The sequence below is a fragment of the Atta cephalotes genome, assembly GCF_000143395.1.
Source record: "Atta cephalotes unplaced genomic scaffold scaffold00008, whole genome shotgun sequence".
NCBI classification, from domain to species: Eukaryota; Metazoa; Arthropoda; class Insecta; order Hymenoptera; family Formicidae; genus Atta; species Atta cephalotes.
The window spans coordinates 1,937,124-1,962,173 of NW_012130072.1; the positions used below are offsets into that span (position 1 = coordinate 1,937,124).

General features: G+C 26.9%; 3 protein-coding genes across 3 annotated transcripts; all 3 read right to left on the reverse strand.

Moving 5' to 3' along the window:
* Positions 1–2,573: 2,573 nt before the first annotated feature.
* On the reverse strand, positions 2,574–6,622 carry LOC105627114. The gene is made up of 5 exons (XM_012208395.1): positions 6,407–6,622; positions 5,674–5,943; positions 3,997–4,127; positions 3,600–3,765; positions 2,574–2,963 (listed from the first exon to the last, which is right to left on the reverse strand). Exons 1-5 carry the CDS (start codon positions 6,620–6,622, stop codon positions 2,574–2,576), a joined length of 1,173 nt encoding a protein of 390 aa, XP_012063785.1.
* Positions 6,623–10,619: 3,997 nt separating this feature from the next.
* LOC105627116 lies at positions 10,620–14,723 on the reverse strand. The gene is given in 6 exon segments (XM_012208396.1): positions 10,620–11,018; positions 11,813–11,978; positions 12,196–12,323; positions 12,993–13,262; positions 14,485–14,534; positions 14,537–14,723. Coding segments are annotated over 6 exon segments (1,200 nt in total).
* A 6,842-nt stretch (positions 14,724–21,565) lies between these two features.
* LOC105627117 lies at positions 21,566–25,050 on the reverse strand. The gene is made up of 5 exons (XM_012208397.1): positions 24,808–25,050; positions 24,122–24,391; positions 23,171–23,298; positions 22,796–22,961; positions 21,566–21,940 (listed from the first exon to the last, which is right to left on the reverse strand). The coding sequence occupies exons 1-5, from the start codon at positions 25,048–25,050 to the stop codon at positions 21,566–21,568; spliced, it is 1,182 nt and encodes a 393-aa protein (XP_012063787.1).

Here is a 25,050-nt window from a genome sequence, read left to right on the forward strand (position 1 = left end):
CCGACTTTCGCAGAATCTTCTCTATGAAGCATTTGTTTAACCATGTCGATGTTTCTAGAGCCATTTCTAAAAGTGGAATTAGAATTGAAGAATTTTCTCGACAAATTATTGTTCTTCCTTGTTGTGTTACAAAATGCAAATACAATTTTTACCATTTCATTCGCGACGAAATTTATCACGTTTTTTTTTCTTCCAACTTCCGTATTCATAAGTTAACAACTTTTTTCTCAAAGTATAAATAATTTGAATGTTTAAATTTTTGGATTTCTCTTATATAAGATATATAGTATTATATTTCTTGTTAAGTTTAAAATAACACAACACTTTTTACTGCATTGACAAGTTAAAACAATATATTCGGTTGGGGAAAAAATTTATCGTATTTTTAAAAATTATATATACAATATCTTTGTCAAAAATGAACAAAATTTAAAAAAAGTATTTTAAAGCTTGAAATTTCTACTTTCGAAAGATTACTATATTTTTTTTAGTTTCTGTGAGTTTGGCAATTTTTACATTTAAAAAACTACAAGCTTAAAAAGATGAAACATTTTCTTTTAACTTTGGGGATTTCTCACATGTCTAAAAAAAAATTTATGAAAAAATTTTCGACTACTTATCATGAAGCTTTCCTATAAAATTATTTAAAAATGTTCCTATGATTTATGTAAAACTGATTTTTGTTAAAGTGAAATAGATATATATTTGATATTTCACGAAAGTTCGAAAAAAAATTCTGTAGTCTAGCTCTAATGAAGAAAAAACAGACATATAAAGTATTGGTAATAAACAATATATAATACGCTAAAGTGACTAACCTGAAATTATTCGTCTTTGAATTCAATCCTATATTTTTTTAAAAGCTTATATTTCACTGTGCCGTAAGTCAGCCACAAAATGATATGAATACGTACAGAATAGAAATAACAGGCTTTATATCTACATCGGTATATTCATGTATTCATTCATCATAGGCTTTGTATCTACAAAGTTTTAGATAACTGTAGAAGCTTGGTAAATATTATACACATGCAGATTTATCTTTCGATCAGATAATAAACGCTAACGGAAATGAAAAAATGATGATAAGACAAGCACCCTGTGCGATTTTTTTGTTCAAAAAATAATTAACATCATAAAAAATCACACAGTAAACATTTACGACATTCATATCATTACCTCTGTTTAGTCTTTATCGATAGAGAAATTGTGAAAAAATTTTATTATAGCAGAGTGAACTGACAAAAAATTTCGCAATTACAGTATGATGATTCGCTTTAACGCAATAGTTTTGTCAGAATAAAATTTCTATTTATAAAAAAAAACTAAATAATACCAATTCTAAATGATATTTGTAAAAAATTAAACAAATTCAATTTGAGGTGTATTTGAGGTGTAAATATTTTAATAATTTCATAATCAGTCCGAAGTACAATGAATGAAATTTTTCAGCCACGCAGTTACGATGATCAATACTGTAACAAAATCATATAAGATTCTAATTAAATATATGCTTGAAATAATTGACATGTTAAAAGATAATTTTTACACGCATCCAATTTTTTATTCATTATACAATTAAATATTTACTAGAAGCTTGTCTTTTAATTTACGTATTATACGTTCTGAGATTTACGTATTATACGTGTTCTGATTTCTACCTCGGTGCTCCTCGAATATCATGTCATTCTTACTTAACATTCGGTAAACAATAACGATGATATAACATCCGGAGAGCACTCAGGTGGAAATCTGAATATGCTACGTGATATTTTTGAGAATATAGAGTTTACCAGTAAAAAAAAGGTACATAAGAGAAAAAGATATACATGTTGTTAAAATATTTATTTGCACATAAAACATAAATAATGAAAATTTTGAACAATTATAAAGTAATTATTTATTAATTTTGTATTTATTAAATCACAATATTAAAGTGAATATAATCGATATAATATACATATAATAATATTAATATATAACAAATAAGAGTTAATATATAATGTATAATACATAACAATATTAATATATAGATAATACATATATATATGTAATATAGTCAAACAACTATATAGTAAATTATTACATCACAGTAATGAACAATAAAAAAACAAATTATAAACTTAAATTATCAATATGCATCGATGGGCCCAGGGCGGTCGCAAGTAGAAGATCAGTTACAATAACACTTGCAACTGTTATTAAATAATACAAATGCAATAGGTCAAATTTGTGTTACTTGCACTTTTTGCACTCAGCATCTTCGTTTTCTTTCCTTTCATACCCGAATATAAATTTATTTCATTTTCAATACAAAAATTTTTAAGGATTTTACAGGATTACAACGCGAATAGATATAGCCAATAAAAAATTATAAAAATTTGAGATTACTTAAAAAAATTCTGCACGGACGCTCCTAAATGACTTTATAGGATAATTCCGCGGAAATCCGAACGAATGGCAGCTCTAGTTGTAACTATTTATTTTTAATATTTTTATTTATTTTCCACATTTATATTTATTTTCCATTTTGATTTTTCTACCATTAAATATGAAGTAAAGAGATCCAGAGATTAGAGATCCAGTAAATCCCATTCGTCATATAGTGGCAGTCTTTTTATCATTAATTTTTTATAACTCTCGCTCTTGAAACCTGAATTTATACCTGTGCTCAATAATTCATCCATATCATTCGCCTCAATCCTACAGCACAGCATAAACGGTAAAATGGTAAAGAATATTATCATTCCATAGCTAGCTCTTCGTTTTAGAATATCCTTCAGATCCTTCATAGTGGGCGGTTGCGTCTTGCAGTTTAATTGCTTCATAGTTGTTGACAAGGTGTCAAGGTATTCATTTAATAGAATATCGCTTTTATTTTCAATGATATCAAAAGAAAGACTTGAATTGAAAAAGTAGAGAAGATCAAGTGGCGATGCGTAGACGCATATTTGAAAATCTACCTGCAATAAAGTAAAGTTTTTTGGTTGTCACTCATTTATGTCTACGACAATTGTGATAAAATCCGTGCATCAGGAAAGAAGTGAAACATCATGTTCAGGAAGTCGTGACGACAAAGTTAATAGTTACATAGATGACATCGGCAAATGAATATACCTGCAATTAGGTACATTTATACATTCTATTTTCAAGTATCTCATATATTATCACTGTCTGTTTATCTTGATTGCTCAAGCTGAAATTGTGGATGATTAAATTGTGCTAACATTTACCATAATAGTGCATTTCGTTTCTTTATTTATTAATTTAATTTATCATTATGCAAATTTATATCGTTGCACTTAATTATAAAAATTACAATAACAATTCAAAATTATAGATAATTGGAATAAAGTGACTAAGCTACGTTGAATTATGTTTATAATAAAATTCATATTTGTCTAAGTCTTTTATACTTATCTTTTCAGTAATATAAAGTCGTATCACACAAAAGTATAATGTACTAAAAATTTCATGAATATTTTATTTAATCTTAGTTCTTAGTCATAAAATAAAGTCATGACTATAATAAATCAATGAACATCCATGTTCAGAAGAAGTACAGTAAGATTTTTTATGTGACTTGGTATAATACTTACAAAAATCTGATCAATGGGTTTGCCATTGTTGTCATATTTAAATAACAAATTGTTTGCATGACAATCACCATGATTAATAACGTTAAATTCATCTTCACAAAGCTTGGTTGCATTTAATCCTATTTGATGTATGTGATCGGCGAGTTTAGCAATTTTTTCCGAATATCTAGCAATAAAAATTAAACTTTATTAATTAATGTAAAATCATATGAAAACATGTAAAAATAATGCGAATATTTGCTCTAAATTATAATTTGTATCCACTTATATTAGAATTTTCTCCTTAACATATTCTGTCTCTTCATATTAAATTATTATTATCTTATGTCATATATAATAAAATATCTTAAATATTAAAAAATAAAGCAAAAACTATTGTTATTTATGTAAATCTAACTTTTTCACTTCTAGCCAGTTGACAACCTCATCTGCTAAATTTTTAGTACTCTTAATCAAAACATCTCTCATTTCTGCTGGAAGCTGATCATTAAATATTCCTTTCGAACACATCTCTTTTTGCTTTGGTTCCTGAATATTAAAATATTTTATTAGAGAACATTTTGATGAATTTATCCATTTATTTTGGAATAATATAATTAATAAGATTGCGTCCGTGAAGAATTGTCGGATATTTGTAGCAATATATCCGGCAGAAACTTTATATTGAAATGACGTGTATGTATATAATAGTATGAATACTTCTTTTGATCAGTAATATAGTTTTTAGAAAAATAGTACCGGATATATGACAAATATCCAGTATTCGGCTCCAAATTCCGGACATTTACCAGATAAAAAATTAAAAAATGTATCCGTAATAATAAAAGTTTTCAGGTATTTATTATTCACCTTATTTTAATATAAAATTTTGACACGATATATTTTCAGAAATTAGATATCCAGCAACACTTTCCGCATATCCGGTGCATTTCTAATAATTAGATTTGTTGTAATACGGATAGGAAATTTGGAATATCATACAGAGATCAAGCTATACAAGAAATCTCCATAGTAATTTTATATACAATATAATTTCTTTGTACACTTAGAGCACATCTTTTTTCGGAGAAAGATACGAGTCAGCCTAAACATCTTTAAAATTTTACCAAAAAATAGTTTTAAGAAGAGTTTTATTAGATCCTCTGAGCAGATGTGGTAAATAGTACATTGCAATGCGCAAAGATGCATTAATAAGAGAGTACGCCAAAGTTTTAAAAATAAATGTTTCATTTCTGACTATTTATGGATATTCATTTATGTCAAATTTAATTTGTTTTGAATTGAATATAATATTATATATTAATTAAAAGAATCCATATTACAAAATTTGAAATTATTAATCGGATCAAATATAATAGTTTTTTTTTATTTATTTCCCAGAGATACTAAAATCTTTCAGTACTATAATATTTCAAAACTATAATATTCCGAGTAACATCAGAAACACAAATTGAAAAATTGCATCCTCTGTAAAAATATTTAAAATTTGTATTAAAAAGTATTTAATTTTAAGAGACTGCTAAATAAAAATACATTATAGGAATTATGAAATTTTCTTTGCATAATTATGCCTTATTCACTACAGCGACTCTTAAAAATGTTTTTTTTGAGATATCTTTCGAACGACTTTCAGAAGTCAAACACATTAAAAATGTATTTACGACACACTCTTAGCAAAACTTTTTACCCGCGAACGACATTATTGCTAAATGAATGCAGCGAAGTCTTTCTTGTAAATAAAAAATCTTATATGATAAACAGCGCATTTTAAGTTTAATACAGTATTAAAAATGGGACTCTTGTGTTTATTACAATTATAAATTACTTCTCTATAGGATTATAATTGTGATGCATGTGATTCTATAACTCTACAAATTTTTCGCAATGCAATGTTCATAAAATGCAACCAAAGTGTTGAAATTGATAAAATTTTTATATTTGATATTAAGAGTCTTTTATGTTTAATATCAACACAAAAATTTGAACTTTGAATGGTTCGTGCCATTGATCCGACTTCTTAATTGTGACAAGAATAACTGTTATGACTGACTGTGAGTCATACGTGATGATTTACCTTCTCACAAAGGGCTACGGAGGCAGCATGAAATCTAGCAATTCCGCGAAGTGCCAGTATGGAATGATCTAAATCAAGACCATACATGTGATCGGCCATTCGAAAACCGAGAGATGCGAGGTCTTCGATCACCAGAAGTACTGGATTTTCATTTTGCGCATAGAGAATCTTCCCGCTCAAGCGGTGCTTTGATCCTAACAATTTATTCATTTTATCCAAAGTATCTGACATCATCAACATCTCGATGTGAAAGAGACCTACTTGTGTGTCCTGCACCAAATTTATTTAAGATGAATAAGAGGAATCCTTTAATCTAATAAGCATGTGATTATTTGTGTTATAATGGCTTATGTAAGATCTACATAAAATTTTTATAGTAGAATATTTCAAGATTTGAAAAAATGAAGAATATTTTCTTTAAATACAAAGTAATGCATATATATTCGATTTCTTATATGTAACTTATAAAAATTTTATTTTAAACACTCATTACTCAAAAATAATTATCCTTCTATTGAATAATAATCTTTCTATTGAAAAGAAATGTATTGCAAAATAAAATTTAGTCACAATTTTCTTCTCTCTCTCTCTCTCTCTCTCTCTCTCTCCCTTCCTCCTCTCTTTTTCTCTCTTTTTCTCTATCCTCTTTTTTCTTTTGATAGAAATATTGAATATATTAAATTAACTTCTCCTCTTTTCTTTATTAGAAATATTGTATATTAAATTATCTTACCATTTTTTGTTGAACTCCTTCACGCGAAAGTTTAATAATAATTGATTTTTTCTCTTTAATCTTAGAACCGCGCGAAAATTCGACAGTAATCCTAATCATATCGCTAGTATTATTGTTACCCTTCATCGTGGCTGATTTCGAAAATATATCGATCACCTGAATCGAATTGTCGTTTTCTGACTTTCGCAGAATCTTCTCCAGCATAGATTTAGCCATGTTGGTGTTTCTACGGCCATTTCTGAAAATGGAATTGGAAATGGAGAATTTTCTCATGTCCTTCTCGCCATGTTAGGAAAACAATTCTTTGCAGAACTTATTAAAGATAAAATTCACGTTTTCTTTTTCTTCTTCTGCTTCCTTCACTCTTCTGATCTTTCGGCTCTTGAGCTATAGATGAATATATCAAATTTTGTAGTATTACTGTATTTCTTGTCTACATTCAAGAGTTTTATATGGGTTTTCTTATTTTATTAGTTATAGTTATATTTTATTGTATTCAATGTATAAAGTTAATTGAAATTACCATTCAATCTTTGTCACTATTATTTTTTGAATAAACTACTTTGTGGGTGTATTTGTTCCGAGTATAAAGCTTCTTATCATTTTTTAAATATTTCTTAATTTAATTTTTCAAATATGAATTAATATTTATTAAATATTTTTAAATATACAAATATACAAATTTTAAAATATATAAAATCCTTAAATTATATTTGAAAAATTAAAAAAGTTATATTATATTTAAACTCTCCCTCTGAGAAAAAAGCTATTTAAAAAAAAGATATTACAATTCAATGTATATGCAATGAGCATGGACTGTTAAACCAATATTTGTTAATTCAAACGAATAACATGTTCTAAATTATAAGATTTTGATGACATGCCACATATCCATTTTAAATATATAAATATTTAAACTGGATAATCACTACCAATTATAATAAACGCACTTAATTTAATTAACAATTAAACTTTTGCTCAGTGTTTAAATTTTAGTGTTTTTTTTATTTAAGAGATACACAAGAATAGTTGTACTCGAACTTTGTATTAGATATTTAATTTTTTTTTAATGTAAGATTATTTAAACAAAAAATTATTTATAAAAAATTATTTATATAACTCTAAAGTTGTCTATAAAAATGCTATCCTAAGTAAAATTATTCTAAATAAATTTTCTAAATAAAAACTTTTCGATAAACACAAACTAAAAATAACAATTTCAATATTATAATTTTACAATTTAAATACAATATAACACAATATAACATACGTTACGTAACACTTACATTGTTAATTGTGAAATTATAAAATTATAACCATTTTATTGATGTTATGTTACTTTTAATTAATGTTTATTGCATGTTATGCCTTCTATATACTGGACGTGATAAGCGACGAGCAATATCCGCCTTTGAAAGCTCCGCCTTTTTACACGTGACGATGAATAGCAGAATTTTCATTAGATAAGTATTGTTCGTCGTTTATTGCTCATAGCGTCCAGTGTGCAATAAGTACTACAATTCGTTCGTAACGTTCGCGAATTATGTAATGTTTGCAATTTAAACTTTTTTTTTCTCAAGATTTCATATTTTCGAAATGCAATGTATATTAAAGAATTCACTATGATATTTCGATGTATATCAAAGAATTCACTATGATATTTAGGACTTTATTTAAAATTTTTCTCAATAAACCCCGACCGAATATCAATATCAAAAGAACAAAAAAAAAACAAAAACTGTTCCTTGTGGATAAACTACACTTTTAAAATTTAAATGAAATAAATAAATAAATAAATAAATATATATATATATACGTATATATATATTTGCTATTTTGTGAAAGCGAGAAAAATTTTCTAATTTGTTCTAATGCAGGTATAAAAAACAGATTTAAAGTAGATACTGATAATAAGCAATATCCTAAAGTGACTAACCTAAAATTATTCGTTATCGACTCCAGTCGTTTATTTCTCTCATATCACTATGCTGTTTCGTAATGCCAACTTTGAAATGATAACGTAGAACAGAATTTACAAGCTTTATAACTATATAATATGTCGGTATCAGTCAGTATATTCACTCATATCATTCACAGACTTTGTATCGATAAATGTTAAGAATACTCAGTTACTTAAATTTCGATAAAAATATTCAATCGATGTGTTTTTGCTATAAAAATAAAGGTTTGACAAGAAAAAGCGTCGACCTGTCTTATGAATCGTTAAAGCTACTTATGACAACTCTTCAGGTTAAAAAATCTGTCATAGCCACGTAATATTGCGTCACGAGTATGCACTATGATCATTTGTCTAGCATTAATTCCTAAAAATAAATATTTTCTGCTTTTATTGCACAAATTCTTAGCTTTAAAAACAAATTCTATGTTTTAAAAACGCAAATTATTTTTTCATATAATTTTTGTTTTTATGGCGGAGAATTTATTTCTAACGCAGAGAATTTGTGTTCTTAAAGCAGATAAAAAAACACGGAGAGAAACATACAAAACGCATGCGCATGTGGAAACTGCAAAGTATGTTCGCATTGTTGTATTTTATAGCTTGTTAATTATCCAACTTGAATAGTCATCAACTTTAATGATTATTATCTCGATTTTCAGATTAGAGCGACATGTTTTTTCTTGTCAAAACTTTATTTTTGCGCAAAAACGCATTGATTAAGTACAATATTTTTATCGAAATTTGATGTAAACGGATTGTTAACTTAATTAATATTTACTAAACAATAAATAATAATCTATAATAGAGCAAGATAAGACAATAAGACAAGCGATGTTTTGCGGTGCAATAGAAAATAAATTGACGTCGTTGCACCGTTAAAAAAATCACAATAAATGTTATCGAGTTACGACATCCGGAAGTCACCATTATCTATGATTAGTTTCTATCTTTCCCCTTTTATTCTCGACAAATTATAAAACCATTCCAGAATAATGGCTATAAGCTAATAGAAAATTGTAATTACACTAAGATGATTCATCATATATAACACGACAGTTTTGTTAAAATAAAAAACGATTTTTTTATTTATAAAATTATTTATAAAACATATTCAAAATTCAAAATCAGAGAAGGATACATTTCCTTGCAAGATATCACTGAAAAAATTGTATTCTGAAGAATATCCGACTTACGTATAGTTTTCTTCTAAAATAAGCGCCAAAACGATTCTCTTAATTTAAGAGAAAAATTATCTAAATTATATTCTTAATATAAGAACAGGATGTCCTATTTTAAACGATGATTTCAAATATCTTTTGAACAATATATTTTAGAGAAAAATGTTTCAGACAAAAATTGTAGATGGTTTTAAGGGGGATATCATCAAAAACCGCATGAAGTCGCGACGATGCCTTCATAAATAAAAAATATATTATTAATTTAAGAGGAAATATTTTTATATCTGTTAAGAGAGGAAATATTAAGAAATATAACATCTTTCAAGAATACAATTTTTTCGGTGATATAATACGATTTTATTATCCAAATAATATAATTTTTACCAATTAGAAAACTATCATATAATATATATAGCCAATAATAAAGGACCAGTTGTAAATTTACGATATTCTTTTATTAAATTATTGACCAATAATTTGCAATTTTAGATTTAGCAAAAAATTACAATAAAGTTTCAAATTTACGTACATCATAGACTCCGATTATTTGATTACTTATTACTTTGTAACTTTTTTCAATTTTTCTTATTTCTCGCATTCTATGTTAATACAATTTAAATATTTCAGTTCGAATCACAATTAATTTACATCACAATTTTTGGTATAGGATAATATTTTATATATCTCTGTTTTGATAATGTCATTTTCTTTATTAACATATGTTGAATTAGACAATATCTACATAACAAAATAAAATATGTATGTACATCGTTATCTATGACAAATTGATAAAATATTTTAAAAATCACGATTATTTTAAAACTTTAATGAATCAAGAATAAAATCGTCATAAAAATATAATTGCTTTTTCGCATCAAAAATATGTCATCACTTAATTCTACGTTTATTTGTTAAAAAAAAATTTTTTTAAAATAGATGTCAACCTTTATTAACAACAAATTAAAACATCCTTATTATTAATTTTAATGTATTTATTTACATTAAATGTCCTGATTTCTTAAACTTCTATTTTTTTCTACTTTAACATTCTATCACTAAATATAAAGAATATATATTAAAGATCCAGCAAACCCCACTCGTCGTATAGTGACAATCTTTTTATTAATATTTTTTTATAATTCTCATTCTTTAAACCTGGATTCGTATAAATATCAGTGCCCAATATTTCATCCAAATCTTTTGCCTCAGACTTACAGCACAACAAGAATGGTAAAACGGTGAAAGATGTCAACATTCCATAGCTAGCTTTTTGTTTTATGGAAGCCTTCAGTTCTTTCATAGTGGGCGGCTGCGTCTTGCAATTCAGTTGTTTCATAGTCATTGACAAGGTGTCAAGATATTCATTTAATAAAATATCTGTCTTATGTTCAATAACATCAAAGGAAATACTTGAATTAAATAAATAGATAAGATCGAGTGCCGCCGATGCATAGGCACACATTTGAAAGTCTACCTGCAATATTAAATAAATATTTTCGATCTATAAATTTTTTAAGTCAATCGTATTGGAAATAAAATCTGTGCAACACACACATGCACACGCACGCGCACACGCATAAAGGAAAAAAATGTGAAGCATTATATTTAGGAAGTCGCCATGACAACGTTGATAGCTCAGAAATGGATAACATTGGCATGAATATGCCTATATGATTATACTGAATACAATGCATTATTCAAAACATATTTCATTTCCAAATTTCTTATACCGTTATCGTCTTTGTTTTGATTGCTGCAGCTAAAATTGCAGATAATTAAATTGTACTAATATGTACCGTAATAGTATTTTTGGAAACAGTATTGGTTCATTTAATTTATTGTTATACAAATTTATATCATTGCATTTAACTATGAAAAATACAATAAAAATTCAGAAATGTAGATAATAAAAATTGGAATAAAGTAATTGACAATGAGCTATGTTAATTTATGTTTATAATAAAATTTATATTTGTCTCGATATAAAAAATATATTTTCAAAGTAAATTCGCTGTTTCCGCAAATAACATTTATTGTATGAGCACCTTTTAGATGTCTTATGTCTAAAAGATATTTTATGCAACATGCATGTTATCTGGGACTCGTCTTATCACATGTAAATATATACTAAAAGTTTCATGAATGATTTTATTTTAAACTTAGAGTTCTTATTTAATCTTAGTCCCAATATAAAGTCATGATTATAATAAAATAATGAGCACATATTTGGAGGAAGTACATGATTTTTTATAACGTAATAGTACTTACAAAAATTTGATCAGTAGGTTTCCCATTATAGTCATATTTGAATAACATATTATTCACTTGACAATCACCATGGTTAATAACATTAAATTCGTCTTCAGAGAGCATATGTGTATCTACTCCTATATGGTACATGTGATCGGAAAGTTTAGAAACTTTTTCTGAGTATCTAGCAATAAAAATCAACCAAATGTAAAATTATATTTAAAATACTTAAGTGAAGGTAATATAAATTTGCACTAAACAATGCAATTTGTATTTATATTTGCAATTTTCTTCTTAATATGATTTTTCTCTTCATATTAAATACTTATCTAATGCCATATATAATAGAATATCATAAACATTAAAAAATAAAGTAATAAATATTGTCATAAATACAAAACTTTTTTGCTTCTGGCCAGTTCGCAATCTCATCTGCTAAAGCTTTTGTACTCATAACGAGGAAAGTTTCTATTTCTGGTGAGTGATGATCAAATTTTCCTTTTGAATATATCTCTTTTTGCTTCGGATTCTGAGTATTAGAATATTTTTATTAAAATATGTTTTAATGTTTTTTTTATACATTGAATTATAGAGTTAAATAATTAGATTTGCAGTAGGGACAGGAAATTCAGATTATATAGATCAATAAGCTATACAAGAAATCTACACATAGTAATATGTATGTCTTCAATTTAAGGAATTTCAGGAATATCTTTTTTTGGAGAAAGTTACGAGAGAGTCTAGTACGCATGTCGAAAAAATTTTATAATACAAGGGTATTTACAAATCTTTAAGCAAATTTTTTATTAGGTCTGTTGAGATGAGCATGTGCAAGTACACTGTGCAAAAGTATATTTATAAAAGAGTATGCCAAATTAAGTTTTAAAAGTTTTTTTTCTAGCACCATTTATGAGTGTTTGTTTCTGTTAAATTTAATTTGTTTCGAAATGAATACTGTACAATAATAAAAATATTCGTATTACAAAATTTGAAATTCTTATTCGGATTGGATGGTTGCCCGGGAAAATATATTTCATATATAATTATAAAATTATATTTAATATTAAGAGTTTTTTATATTTAACATATTAATGTGTAAATTTCATCTTTCAATGGCCCTTATACTCGTTCCATTGATCCGAATTTTTAACTGCATTGAGATGTTGAAATTGATTGTGAGTCATACGTGGTGATTTACCTTCTCGCATAAGACAACGGAGGCTGCATGAAATCTAGCAATTCCGCGAAATGCCAGTATGGAATGATCTAAATCAAGACCAGATGAACGATCAGCCATTCGAAAACCAAGAGATGCGAGGTCTTCGATCACTAGAAGCGTTGGATTTTCATTTTGCGCATAGAGAATTTTCGCGCTCAAGCGGTGTTTTGACTCCAACAACTTATTCATTTTATTCAAAGTATCGGACATCATCGATATCTCGGTGTGAAAGAGACCTTCTTGTGTGACCTGTGACAAATTTATTTAAGATAAATAGTAGAACCTTTAATCTAACGGGCATGCAATTATTTGTAATATAAAGGCCTACGTAAAAAACTATATACTATGTATAAAATTTATATAGTACAAAGTTTCGAGATTTGTTTTGAAACAAATAAAGAATGTCTTCCTTAAATACAAAAAGTAGTGTAATTTTACAAGATTTGCAATATAGATTCGATTTTGAACACAATGGTTATATGCAGACAATAACAAATTTCAATTATATTTTTGAACAGTCACTACACTTTAAACCAACTCGATTTTCTCGCATAATATCAGAGAGAAGTTATTTCTAAATTTTTCAATTTATTTATATCGCAAGTAAATACAAAAGTAAATCAAAAACGATTCCGCTTGTATTTCATATTTTCCATTTTGCGTAGCATTCATTTATACATTAGTGATTAAAACCGCTTGACGTCCATCTGCTAATTTGCGAGACATTGCGTGCGTTGAACGTATCACTTTATGTAATCGTATTTCTTTCGTGTTTCTTTCGTGTTATTCTTCTATCGCAAGATAATATAAAATACATGTTGCATGTGATTAACATGATCGTTGTACCAACGGTTTAGCTATTATCGTATTTTGGTAATTAATGCAAGCACGTAATTAACAATGTTTTTGTAAATTTGTATAGATGTCATAAGAAAATGAGAAGCAGTAGAGAAATTAGAGAAAAGAAAGAAGCCTACAAGACACCGAGCAGAACAACCTCAAGGCAAATAATTAATTATTTACATGCATCATTTAGAGAATTAATTCTCTTTTTATTTTAATGATCTAAATCAGAATGTGAGAAAGACACTCATATTTATGGATTTTTATAAAAGTCTATATTTAAGAAAATTATGCCATGTTCCTCGAAAATTACATAATTATTTTAATAAATGTTAATTAAAAAAAAAACGAAAAAATTCTGAACGGATAGTATTCTTTCAAATATCAAATACTATCAGTGGATGTCATATAATTTTTTATTTTAATTTTAGAAAATATATAGGTAATAAATCTATGAATTATATTTAGATTTAAAATTTACTTTATAAATACTGTTCTCTCTCTCTCTCTCTCTCTCTCTCTCTCTCTCTATCAATTATCCTCTCTCTTTTGATATTAGAAATATTATATATATTAAAGCAACTCCTCCTCCTCTATTAAAAACATTGTATACATTAAATTAACTTACGATCTTCTGTCGAACACCGTCTGCAGGAGAGAGTTTGACAATAATGGATTTTTTTCTTTAATCTTAGAATCACGTGAATATTCGGCAGTAATTCTAATTATGTCGCTAGTGTAGTTGTCACCCTTATTTGTTGCCAATTTCGAAACTATATTCATCACTTTAATCGAATCGTCATTTTCCGACTTTCGCAGGATCTTCTCCACAAAGCCTAGATCTAACCATGATGTTTCTAGCGTCATTTCTGAAAGTAGAATTGGAATTAGAGATATTCAAAAAATCATGTCCTTCCCTGTATTACAGAACACAAAAACAATTTAACTTAAATAATTAAGTTCCAATATGTAAAAACATTCAATTAATGTATTAGAGATTGAGAGCTGAGAATATCGGATATAAGTTGTTAAATTTTATATTTATAAACCGCAAAGAAATTTTTCAGTAGTCACTTGCTTAAAGAACACAGAAATTATTTTTATAATTTAATAGCATAATTAACTTTGTTTTTAATAGAAAATATAAGATGATGAAAATATAAGATGAAATATAAGATATCTGTAATAACCAACTTTAAGTGCCGGATTAGTTGTTACACTTGTTACAGTTATTGAAATCAGTTATCATGCTGATCTCGTAATAAATCGGTAGTCAGTAGTCCTAAGTCTTATTGATGAAATTGACGAACTTCACTAATTAAGATAATGCATTCGATTGAACGCACTCAGTACGCACTGGTGCACATTAAAATTGTCATACACAAAATAACGTAAAAATATGTTTATGTATAAACATAGAAAGTGATTAAATACTCAATACATTTTGTTTGTACTATTAGGTAAAATATGTATTTTATAATTCGAAATATATGCATTTTACTTTTATACTCAAACGAAATCAGTGTACAAAAGCTTTAATTTATATTAATGCATTAGTTCTTGCAATCGAATTCGCCATTAGACTTCCGACAGACAGATTGTAGAGTCAACATTACAAATCTAGATTTCAAAATATAACGCATATAATTAAAGAAAATAATAAAATTTAAAAAATATGCATAATATAATTTTATTAATATATTTCAGATATTATGTGGATAATATGAGATATATAAACATGCATAGATACATATTAGTTATATAATGTTATTTGATTATTTATAATATAAGAAAATATTTATATATTTGAATTGTACTTAAGCTTAAATAAAAAATATATTTGAAGAAATGAATATATATGTATATTTATGTCTTCAAATATGTTAAATTATTACTCATGTAAATTATTACTCATAAAGTTTTCTAAAGAAATAATTGAATTTATGTGATAATATGTGATATAGGATGCGTTTGGAGAGACACTATTCACGCTTTAGACGCAAATGCTATCAACACTGTTCGTGGAGTCATAGCGCGTTAGAAAACTCCATGAACGATTCTAGCGTAGCGTTGGTAGCATTTAACCAGAGAGATTTAATATTCGACGAGATTAATGTAGGGAGTATTTTTAATCACCGATTTTTTCTTTGTAAGTTAAATTTTTAGAATTTTATAAAGTATATGTAACGTAAATTTTTCATTTTTTCATAGTGAATAATAGAACGTAATCTCAATTGCAATTTCTATGATGGCTTGTCGCTAGGTCAAAATGAACAACGTAAACTAGAAAAAATTAATAGTTACAAAAAATTAATAGTTAAATTAATCAAATAAAAGAAAGAATCCTTGAGCATCCGTCGTCAATTTGAGAAGAGTCTATATCTAAGGATCTTAAGCATCTGCAGCGAAATACCCTGCCGCACTATATCGTAATAGTAACTTTTTTCCATACACGGGAATTAAAAATCATCAGTAACAAGATATCTCTGACTTTCACATTTGTAATGAAAATACACAAGTTGAACTCTGTAGAAACTTTGAAAAGTTAAAGATGATACACAAGCAAGAATTACGTTCACTCCAGTCTAGTGGCAAGCCATCAATTGCAGAGATTGAAATTGAGATTTGCCATTCACTATAATAAAATTTGAAATTCACACGTTGCGTACGTACGTTTATTCTACGAAATTCTAAAGAGAGAAAAATTTGGTACCTCGAGAACAGAATCCCCTCAAACATTAATCTAATTCTTGACGAATGTTAAACGCTAGCAAAGCTACGCTAGTCGTTCACGGATCTGTAAACGCTAGCGCTTCCAATACACTATCTCGAACGCGTTGATAGAGCGCAGTTGTGAAATAACACCCATTAAAGACCTCATGATCGTATTATATTTAGCGTTATCTATAGCTTTGAAAAGTTTGTAGCGCTAATAGCGCGAATAGCGTCTCCCTGAATGCATAGTAAACTGAGTAATAATTACTATGTTTAATGTTTTTGCAATTTTAAGTGTATATACGAATATCATCATATCCCGTGTATCAATTATCCTTTATTTATTAGATATTTCGTGAAAGTAAAAAAAGTTTTATTGCTGCAATTTAATGCAGAAATAAAAACAAAAAACAGACTTAAAGTATTGATAAAAAGCATTAAAAGTACTAACCTGACGTTTTATTCGTTTTCGTCCTCAGTTAATTTCTCTTAAATTATTTTACTGTTCTGTTTCGTAAGACAGTTTATTTTAAAATGATATACACAAGATTAAATTTACAGATTTTATATCTATATTGTTAAATGTATTCCTCACATGCTTAATATCTATATTAGAAATCTTTAATATCTTAGATTATTCTTGACTAGATCAACATTCAACTCATGCGCATTGGTTCTTCAATCAAGCAATAAGCGCTAAATCTACATTTAGATTAGATCTAATCTATAGATATGATAACCAATAACAGCAATAATAAGACAATAACATATACGATGTGCAAAAAAATAATTAAGTACATCACTGAGCTGTAAAAAAATCGCACTGTAAACAATATTACGATATATATGTGCAAGTCATCATTATCTTTAGTCCTTATCTCCACCAAAAGATAAATTGTGATAAAATTCCAAAATGCAGTATTAATTGATGAAAAATTTCGCAATTGCGCTAAAATGATTTACTATAATGCAACAGTTTTATCAGAATAAAATTGTTAATGATATTTGAAAAAAATTAAACTATTATAATATATTATAAATATTATAAATAATATTTGTGAAAAACTAAATTAATTCAATTTGAGGTGTAAATATTTTAATAATTTATATTTATCTTCGTTCTGATGTGTAACAAACAAAGTTTTTCATAATTACGATGATCGATCTTGTTGCACAAAATCATAAGATTTTAATTCAATATATTCTCGAAATAGTTAACGTTTAATAGGTTCTTAGGCGCATCGAATTTTATAATCATTTTACAATTACATATTATTAGCGGCATTTATTTTTCGATTTATCATGGAATATACATTCTACATGATATTTTTACAGAATTGAGAATAAAAAGTCAGTACAAAAAAGATACGTGAGAGAAAAGACGTGTATGTTGTAAAAATATTTATTTCACGTATTTGCATAAAAAATAAAAATAATAAAAATTTATGAAAAAATAAGAGAAAGTTATTTACTGTGTATAAAAAATACTATTACATAAAAAAATTGGAGGGAATGAACATAAAATATAATTATTTATATTTTCCAAAAAAAATCTCAGGAACAAGAATAAACATTTATAAAGTTTAGATGAATTTTCTTTTTTTTAAATATTAATTTATCGAACTGAAAACAGTTTGAATAAATGAGAGAATGAGCTATTATTTATATATAGATAAAAAGTATTATTCTAAGTTGTTTCATCAATACCTGATGCTTTTCCATTTTTTCTCAGAATTGGATTATCAGCCTCTTGTAAAAAACATCGCAGATAATAAATAAAATTGCGCACGGATTAATTATTAATAAAAATCTTTCTTACAATACTACAATACTTCTTGTTTATAAAATCCATGCTAAGATTTCCAATTTGGTTGGTGGAATCACTACTTCGGCGAGCATTTAATTCAATTCTTATATTTAAGATCATATTTAAAAGATCATATTAAGTACAATTTTAAGATGTCATAAATCAATCACAGGAACTAAACTTTTTAAAACATTTCTTAAGAAAATTTTCTTAGAGTAAGAACTATAAATACTTTAAAATCGACAAATATAATCAAGTATATATACGATACAAGATACACGATAAATGTCGACGATACAAATCGAAGCACTTAATAATGCCTCATTGTGAATCATACATTTTGTCGAAGATATAATCTCACCAGCTCGAATTAGTTTTTCATTAAATGTCGATTCGTGAAAAGTTTATTAATCCGATAATTTCAATGGCACTCTCGAGATAGATGTGCGACATGAAGAATCGATTGTGTTTCGCTCATTTAAATTGATGATAGGATACATCAGCTATCCTCCGTCGTTAGATTTTTACATAAGGATTATGATATTTCTCAAATATCTAAAAATTTAATTATACACTAATATGATTTAGATACAGGGTTGATAAAAATCGTGTTTAAAAAAAACAAAACATTCAATTTTTTTATTTAAAACATGTTTTTAATGTTTTAAATAGCTTTAGAAAAAACTCATGTTTAAAACAAAAAAACACCTTTTAAACATATATAACATTTATTGTATTAACATATATTTATTTTATTATAACGCATTTTTATTTTCAAGTATTTTGAAACATTTCTGAGGTATATTTTCATTACCTATTTAATTACCTATTTTCTCATTTTTTCTTAAATTTAAGTGTATTATCACATAAATATATAAGTATATTTGAACGTGTTGTTTGCTATTTAACATTTTATTTGATTGTATATATGTTAAGTTATACAAATTTAAACCACAGGCATTTTGTTAATGTGGTCCTTTATGCATATTACTTATGATTTCTTTTTTGAAATTTTTATTTCAAAATAATTATTCCTTGAACTAATTATAGTTCTAATATTAATCTACGTTTTAATTTACGTTACTATAGATTTTTATAGGCTACTGAGCCTAAAGCTGTTTATATACAGGGAAAATAATGTTTGGAAAATAATGATAAATCTTTCGCAAAGAGGCAGTATGTACTTAAATTGACAAAAAAAAGTGCTCTATCATTTTGCAATTTTCATAATAGTTAACAAGATATTAATTGTTAAAAATTGACGAAAATTGGTCTTCAATAATTTTACTCAAATATCAATTTTACAAAAGAATTGTAAAAATCAAAAATTGTTTATTTTTTTTCATAGAACTCTACGAATTTTTTCAGAATTTTTAAATCAATTTTTTAATTTTTTAATTTTTACCAATATAAGAAAATACAGTATTAAAAAATTCTTAAAAAATTATTAAAAAATTTTTAGAGCTCAAAAGAAAATTAACAACTGTTGTCTCTTTTTTATAAAAGTTTTTATAAAATTAATAGTATTTGAGTAAAAAATTATTAAGGACTAATTTTTGGTAATTTTTAGCAATTAATATCTTGTTAATTATTACGAAAATTGCAAAATGATAGAGGACTTTTCAGTTTAGTCCATTCTGCCCCTATGCAAAAGGTTCATCATTATTTTTCAAATATACATAAAGTTGTATGTATACATGTGTATGTATATACATTTGTATACATGCATGTATTCTGCAATACAGATATACAGATATACATGCATATATTCTACTTTTTTGTTAATTTTATAATCAAACTAATGTTTTCTAAACAAAATTAACGTTTTAAGACTATTTTTATGGAAGGCCACATTATCATATTTTTCTTCGATTCGCCATTATGCATTGTTTCCACATTTTTATTAATTTTTTATTATAGTGTTCTAAGTAATAAATATTTTGTAATTTTGAATCCAGAATTGATTCAACAATACTTTAATGAATGTAATTGTCAAGTTTTAAACTTAAATATTCATTATTAACCAAATAAACCAAATTATTAAAATGCAGAGAATGGAAAGTTACTTTTTCGAAAAAGTAACAAGTTACCGTTATTGGTTACCGATTTTTAAAAGTAACTAGTTACAGTTATAGTTGCTTGAGAAAGTAATTTTTCGTTACTTTTTCGTTATTTTTTTTTTAAATCGATGACCGCCAATCATAGTGGAGCCTAGAGGCTTCTCTAGCGTTATGCACTGTAAAAAATTGTTGTGTAAAATTACAACTATTATATTGGATAATTTTAAGGCCCACTGTAATAGATATAAACGTCCACACGTTTATAAATTTCCAAATAAAAATAATTTCTTGATATGTAACTAAGCAGATTGTGGAAGTACAATTACAATATGTATGTATAGTTACAAGAACGATAATATAACAATACATTTCGTACTATATATTATTATACATTTAACAACAATATGAGAAAGATTATAGAAATGTTTCTGTTATAATACATAATATTACTAAAATTTGGATAATTATCGAAAATATTCAAAATTTATATCCTGCTATTTACATAATTTTCAATATAAAATAAAATCCATTTACACAATAAAAGCAAATTTATAATTTTTAAAAGCATTTATTTATAAAAGCAAATTTATAATTTTTGTGGAATTACATAATTTCTACAAAATTGCAGGATTTTTTATATTTACAAAGGACTAACCACGAAAATTTTGTACAAAATGCATTTTGGAAGTTTGCTCCTCGTATGTTGAATTAAGCGATATAACAAAACAAAATATATCTACGTATATATATACCGTTTATATATACCGTATATATATACCGTATATATATACCGTTATCTCTGATATTATGTTGATAAAATATTTTTAAAAATCACGATTTATCTTGAAACTTTAACGAGAGGTTTCAAAGGTGAAATCATCTTAAAAAAAATATTTATATATATTTTTTTTATTTTTTCGGATCAAAAATATCATCATATACAATTTCACATTTATCAGTTAAAAAAAAATCCTTTTTTAAAATGTTAATATTCTTCGTCTACTGTTATTAATTTTAATGTATTTTTATATTTACATCTAATATCCTTTCTTAGACTTCTGTATTTTTTTTCTATTTTAATGTTCTATCACTAAAGTATACATTAAAGATCCAGCAAACCCCACTCGTCATACAGTGGAAGTTTTTTTTATCAATATTTCTTTCAAACTCTCACTCTTTAAACCTGGATTTATAAAAGTATTATTGCACAATATTTCATCAAAATCTTTTGCCTCAGACTTACAGCATATCAAAAGCGGTAAAATGATGAAAGAAATCACCATTCCATAGCTAACTTTTCGTTTTATGGAAGCCTTCAGTTCTTTCATAGTGGGCGGCTGCATCTTGCAATTCAATTGTTTCATAGTCGTTGATAAGGTATGAAGATATTCGTTTAATAAAATATCTGTCTTATGTTCAGTAATATCGAAGAAAATACTTGAATTGAGTAAATAAATAAGATCGAGTGCCGCCGATGCATAGATACACATTTGAAAGTCTACCTGCAATATTAAATGAATACTTTCGATCAATTTTTTAAGTCAATTGTATTGGAGATAAAATCTTCAATCCACACACTCACACACACACACACACACACACACACACAAACACACACACACGCGCGCGCGCGCGCGCGTGCCAATGAGAAAATGAGGAAGGGAGGAGGGGGGAGGAATGAGATATCATATTTAAGAAGTCGCGATGATAATGCTGGCTTATATGGATATATAACAACGACAGATGAATATGTTTACACCATTAAACTGAATGCATTTATTCAACACATTCCATTTTCAAGTTTCTCATACCGTCACCATCTATTTGTTTTAATTGCTGTTGCTAAAATTGCAGATAATTAAATTGTGCTAACATGTATCGTAACAGTGTCTTTCGAAACAATATCGGTTCCTTTAATTTATTGTTATGCAAATTTATATCATTGCATTTAACTATGAAAATTACAACAAAAATTCAGAAACATAATAGACAATTGAAGTAATTGACAATGAGCTATATTAATTTATGTTTATAATAAATTTTAGATTTGTCTCAATGTAAAAGATATATTTTATAAGTAAATTCTGTTTCAACAACACCACAAATAACATTTATATTGCATAAGGTGAGCACCTTTTAGATATCTTATGTCTTATGTATTTTATATATTTTATGCAATATACACGTTATTTGGGACTTGTCTTATCATATGTAAATACATACTAAAGTTTCATGATTTTATTTAAACGTAGAGTTCTTATTTAATCTTAATCCCAATATAAAGTTATGATTATAATAAAGTACTGAACACATATTTCGAAAACGTATATGATTTTTTATGATGTAATAGTACTTACAAAAATCTGATCAATAGGTTTGCCATTATTGTCATATTTGAATAACATATTATTCATGTGACAATCACCATGGTTAATAACATTAAATTCGTCTTCACAGAGCACATGTGCATCTATTCCTATTTGATATATGTGATCGGAAAGTTTAGAAACTTTTTCCGAGTATCTAGCAATAAAAACCAACCAAATGTAAAATTATATTTAAAAAATTTGTGTAAAGGCAATATAAATATTTGCATTAAACAATGGAATTTGTATTTGCAATTTGATTTTTCCCTTCATATTAAATACTTATCTAATGCCATGTATCATAGAATATCGTAAACATTAGTTAAAAAGTAAAGTAATAAATATTATCATAAATACAAATCTTACTTATTCACTTCTGGCCAGTTTGCAATCTCATCTGCTAAAGCTTTGGTACCCATAATGAAGACAGATTTCATTTCTAGCGAGTGATTACAAAACATTCCTTTTGAATACATCTCTTTTTGCTTCGGGTTCTGAATATTAGAATATTGTTATTAAAGTAGTTTTAATGTATTTATTCATTTAATTAATAAAGTTATATAATAAAGTTTGTAGTGGGAACAGGAAATTATTATATAGTAATCAATAAGCTACACATAAGAAATCTATAGAGCAATATACATTTTCTTCACGAATTTAAGGCATATCTTCTTTGGAGAAAGTAACAAAAAAACCTAAGGCCAGGTTCACACCTTGGTGGAAAAGCAGAAAGTGAAAAAGCGGAAGCCAATCGGAACTCGCAGTAGTAGTAGGCGATACATTTCGCTTGCCTGTTTCTGTCTTTCCGCGAATTCTGATTGGCTTTCACTTTTCCGCTTTCCATTAAGGTGTGAACCCGGTCTAATACGCATGTCGAAAAAATTTTACAAGGGACATGTTTAAAAATTTTTGAGCAATTTTTATAAGATCTGCTGAGGTGAGCGTGTGCAAATTGCGCACTGCGCAAAAGAATATTTATAATAGAGTAAAACGCCAAATTAAGTTTTAAAAAATTTTTTTTCTTAGCACTGTTTATTTTCTTAGCACTGTTTGTTTCTGTTAAATTTAATTTGTTTCAAAATGAATACTGTATAATAATTAAAAATTTTCGTATTACAAAATTCTTATTCGGATTGGATGGTTGGCCGAAAAAATATATTTCATATATAATTATATTTAATATTAAGAGTCTTTTATTTGTAATGTTAATACGTAAATTTCATCTTTCATAGCCCTTGCATTTATTCCATTGATCCAACTTTTTAATAATTGCATTGAAACATTGCAACTGATTGTGAGTCACGCGTGATGATTTACCTTTTCGCATAAGACAACGGAGGCTGCATGAAACCTGGCAAGTCTCCGAAATGCCAATAGAGAATGATCTAAATCGAGACCAGATGAACGATTAACCATTCGAAAACCGAGAGATACGAGATCTTCGATTACTAGAAGCGTTGGATTTTCATTTTGCGCATAGAGAATTTTCGCGCTCAAGCGATATTTCGACCCCAACAAATTATTCATTTTATCCAAAGTATCGGTCATCATCGATATCTCTGTGTGAAAGAGACCTATTTGTGTGACCTGTAACAAATGTATTTAAGATAAATAAGTAAAATCTTTAATCTAACAGCCATGCAATTATTTGTAATATAAAGGCCTACGTAAAGAACTATATATAAAATTTATGTATAAAGTTTAGAGATTTGCTTTGAAACAAATGAAGAATGTCTTCCTTAAATACAAAGTAGTATACGTTCACTTTGTTCACTATGTAAAGTTGATTTAAATCACTGATTATACAAAAATACTTGTCCTTAATTTTCCAATTAAATAGTAGTACTCCAAAATAATAAAATTTGCCAATTCTCTCTCTCTCTCTCTCTCTCTCTCTCTCTCTATCTCTATCATCCTCTCTCTTTTGATATTAAAAACATTATACATATTAAAGCAACTTCTACTCCCCTATTAAAAACATTGTACACATTGAATTAACTTACGATTTTCTGTCGAACACCGTCTACAGGAGAGAGTTTGATAATAATGGATTTTTTTTCTTTAATGTCAGAGGCGCGTGAATATTCGGTAATAATCCTAATCATGTCGCTAGTGTAGTTGTCACCTTTGCTTGTAGCTGGTTTCGAAACTATATCGATTACCTGAATCGAATCGTCATTTTCCGACTTTCGCAGAACCTTCTCCACAAAGCATAGATTTAGCCATGTCGATGTTTCTAGTGTCAT

Coding starts and splice junctions, on each gene's coding strand:
- LOC105627114 (XM_012208395.1), bottom strand. CDS start 6,622: ATGGCTAAATCTATGCTGGAGAAGATTCTGCGAAAGTCAGAAAACGAC. Junction 5,944..6,406: donor AAGGAGTTCAACAAAAAATG/GTAAGATAATTT, acceptor AATTTGGTGCAG/GACACACAAGTAGGTCTCTT. Junction 3,766..3,996: donor AACTGGCTAGAAGTGAAAAA/GTTAGATTTACA, acceptor TTTTATTGCTAG/ATATTCGGAAAAAATTGCTA.
- LOC105627117 (XM_012208397.1), bottom strand. CDS start 25,050: ATGACACTAGAAACATCGACATGGCTAAATCTATGCTTTGTGGAGAAG. Junction 24,392..24,807: donor ACGGTGTTCGACAGAAAATC/GTAAGTTAATTC, acceptor CATTTGTTACAG/GTCACACAAATAGGTCTCTT. Junction 23,299..24,121: donor CCGTTGTCTTATGCGAAAAG/GTAAATCATCAC, acceptor TCTAATATTCAG/AACCCGAAGCAAAAAGAGAT.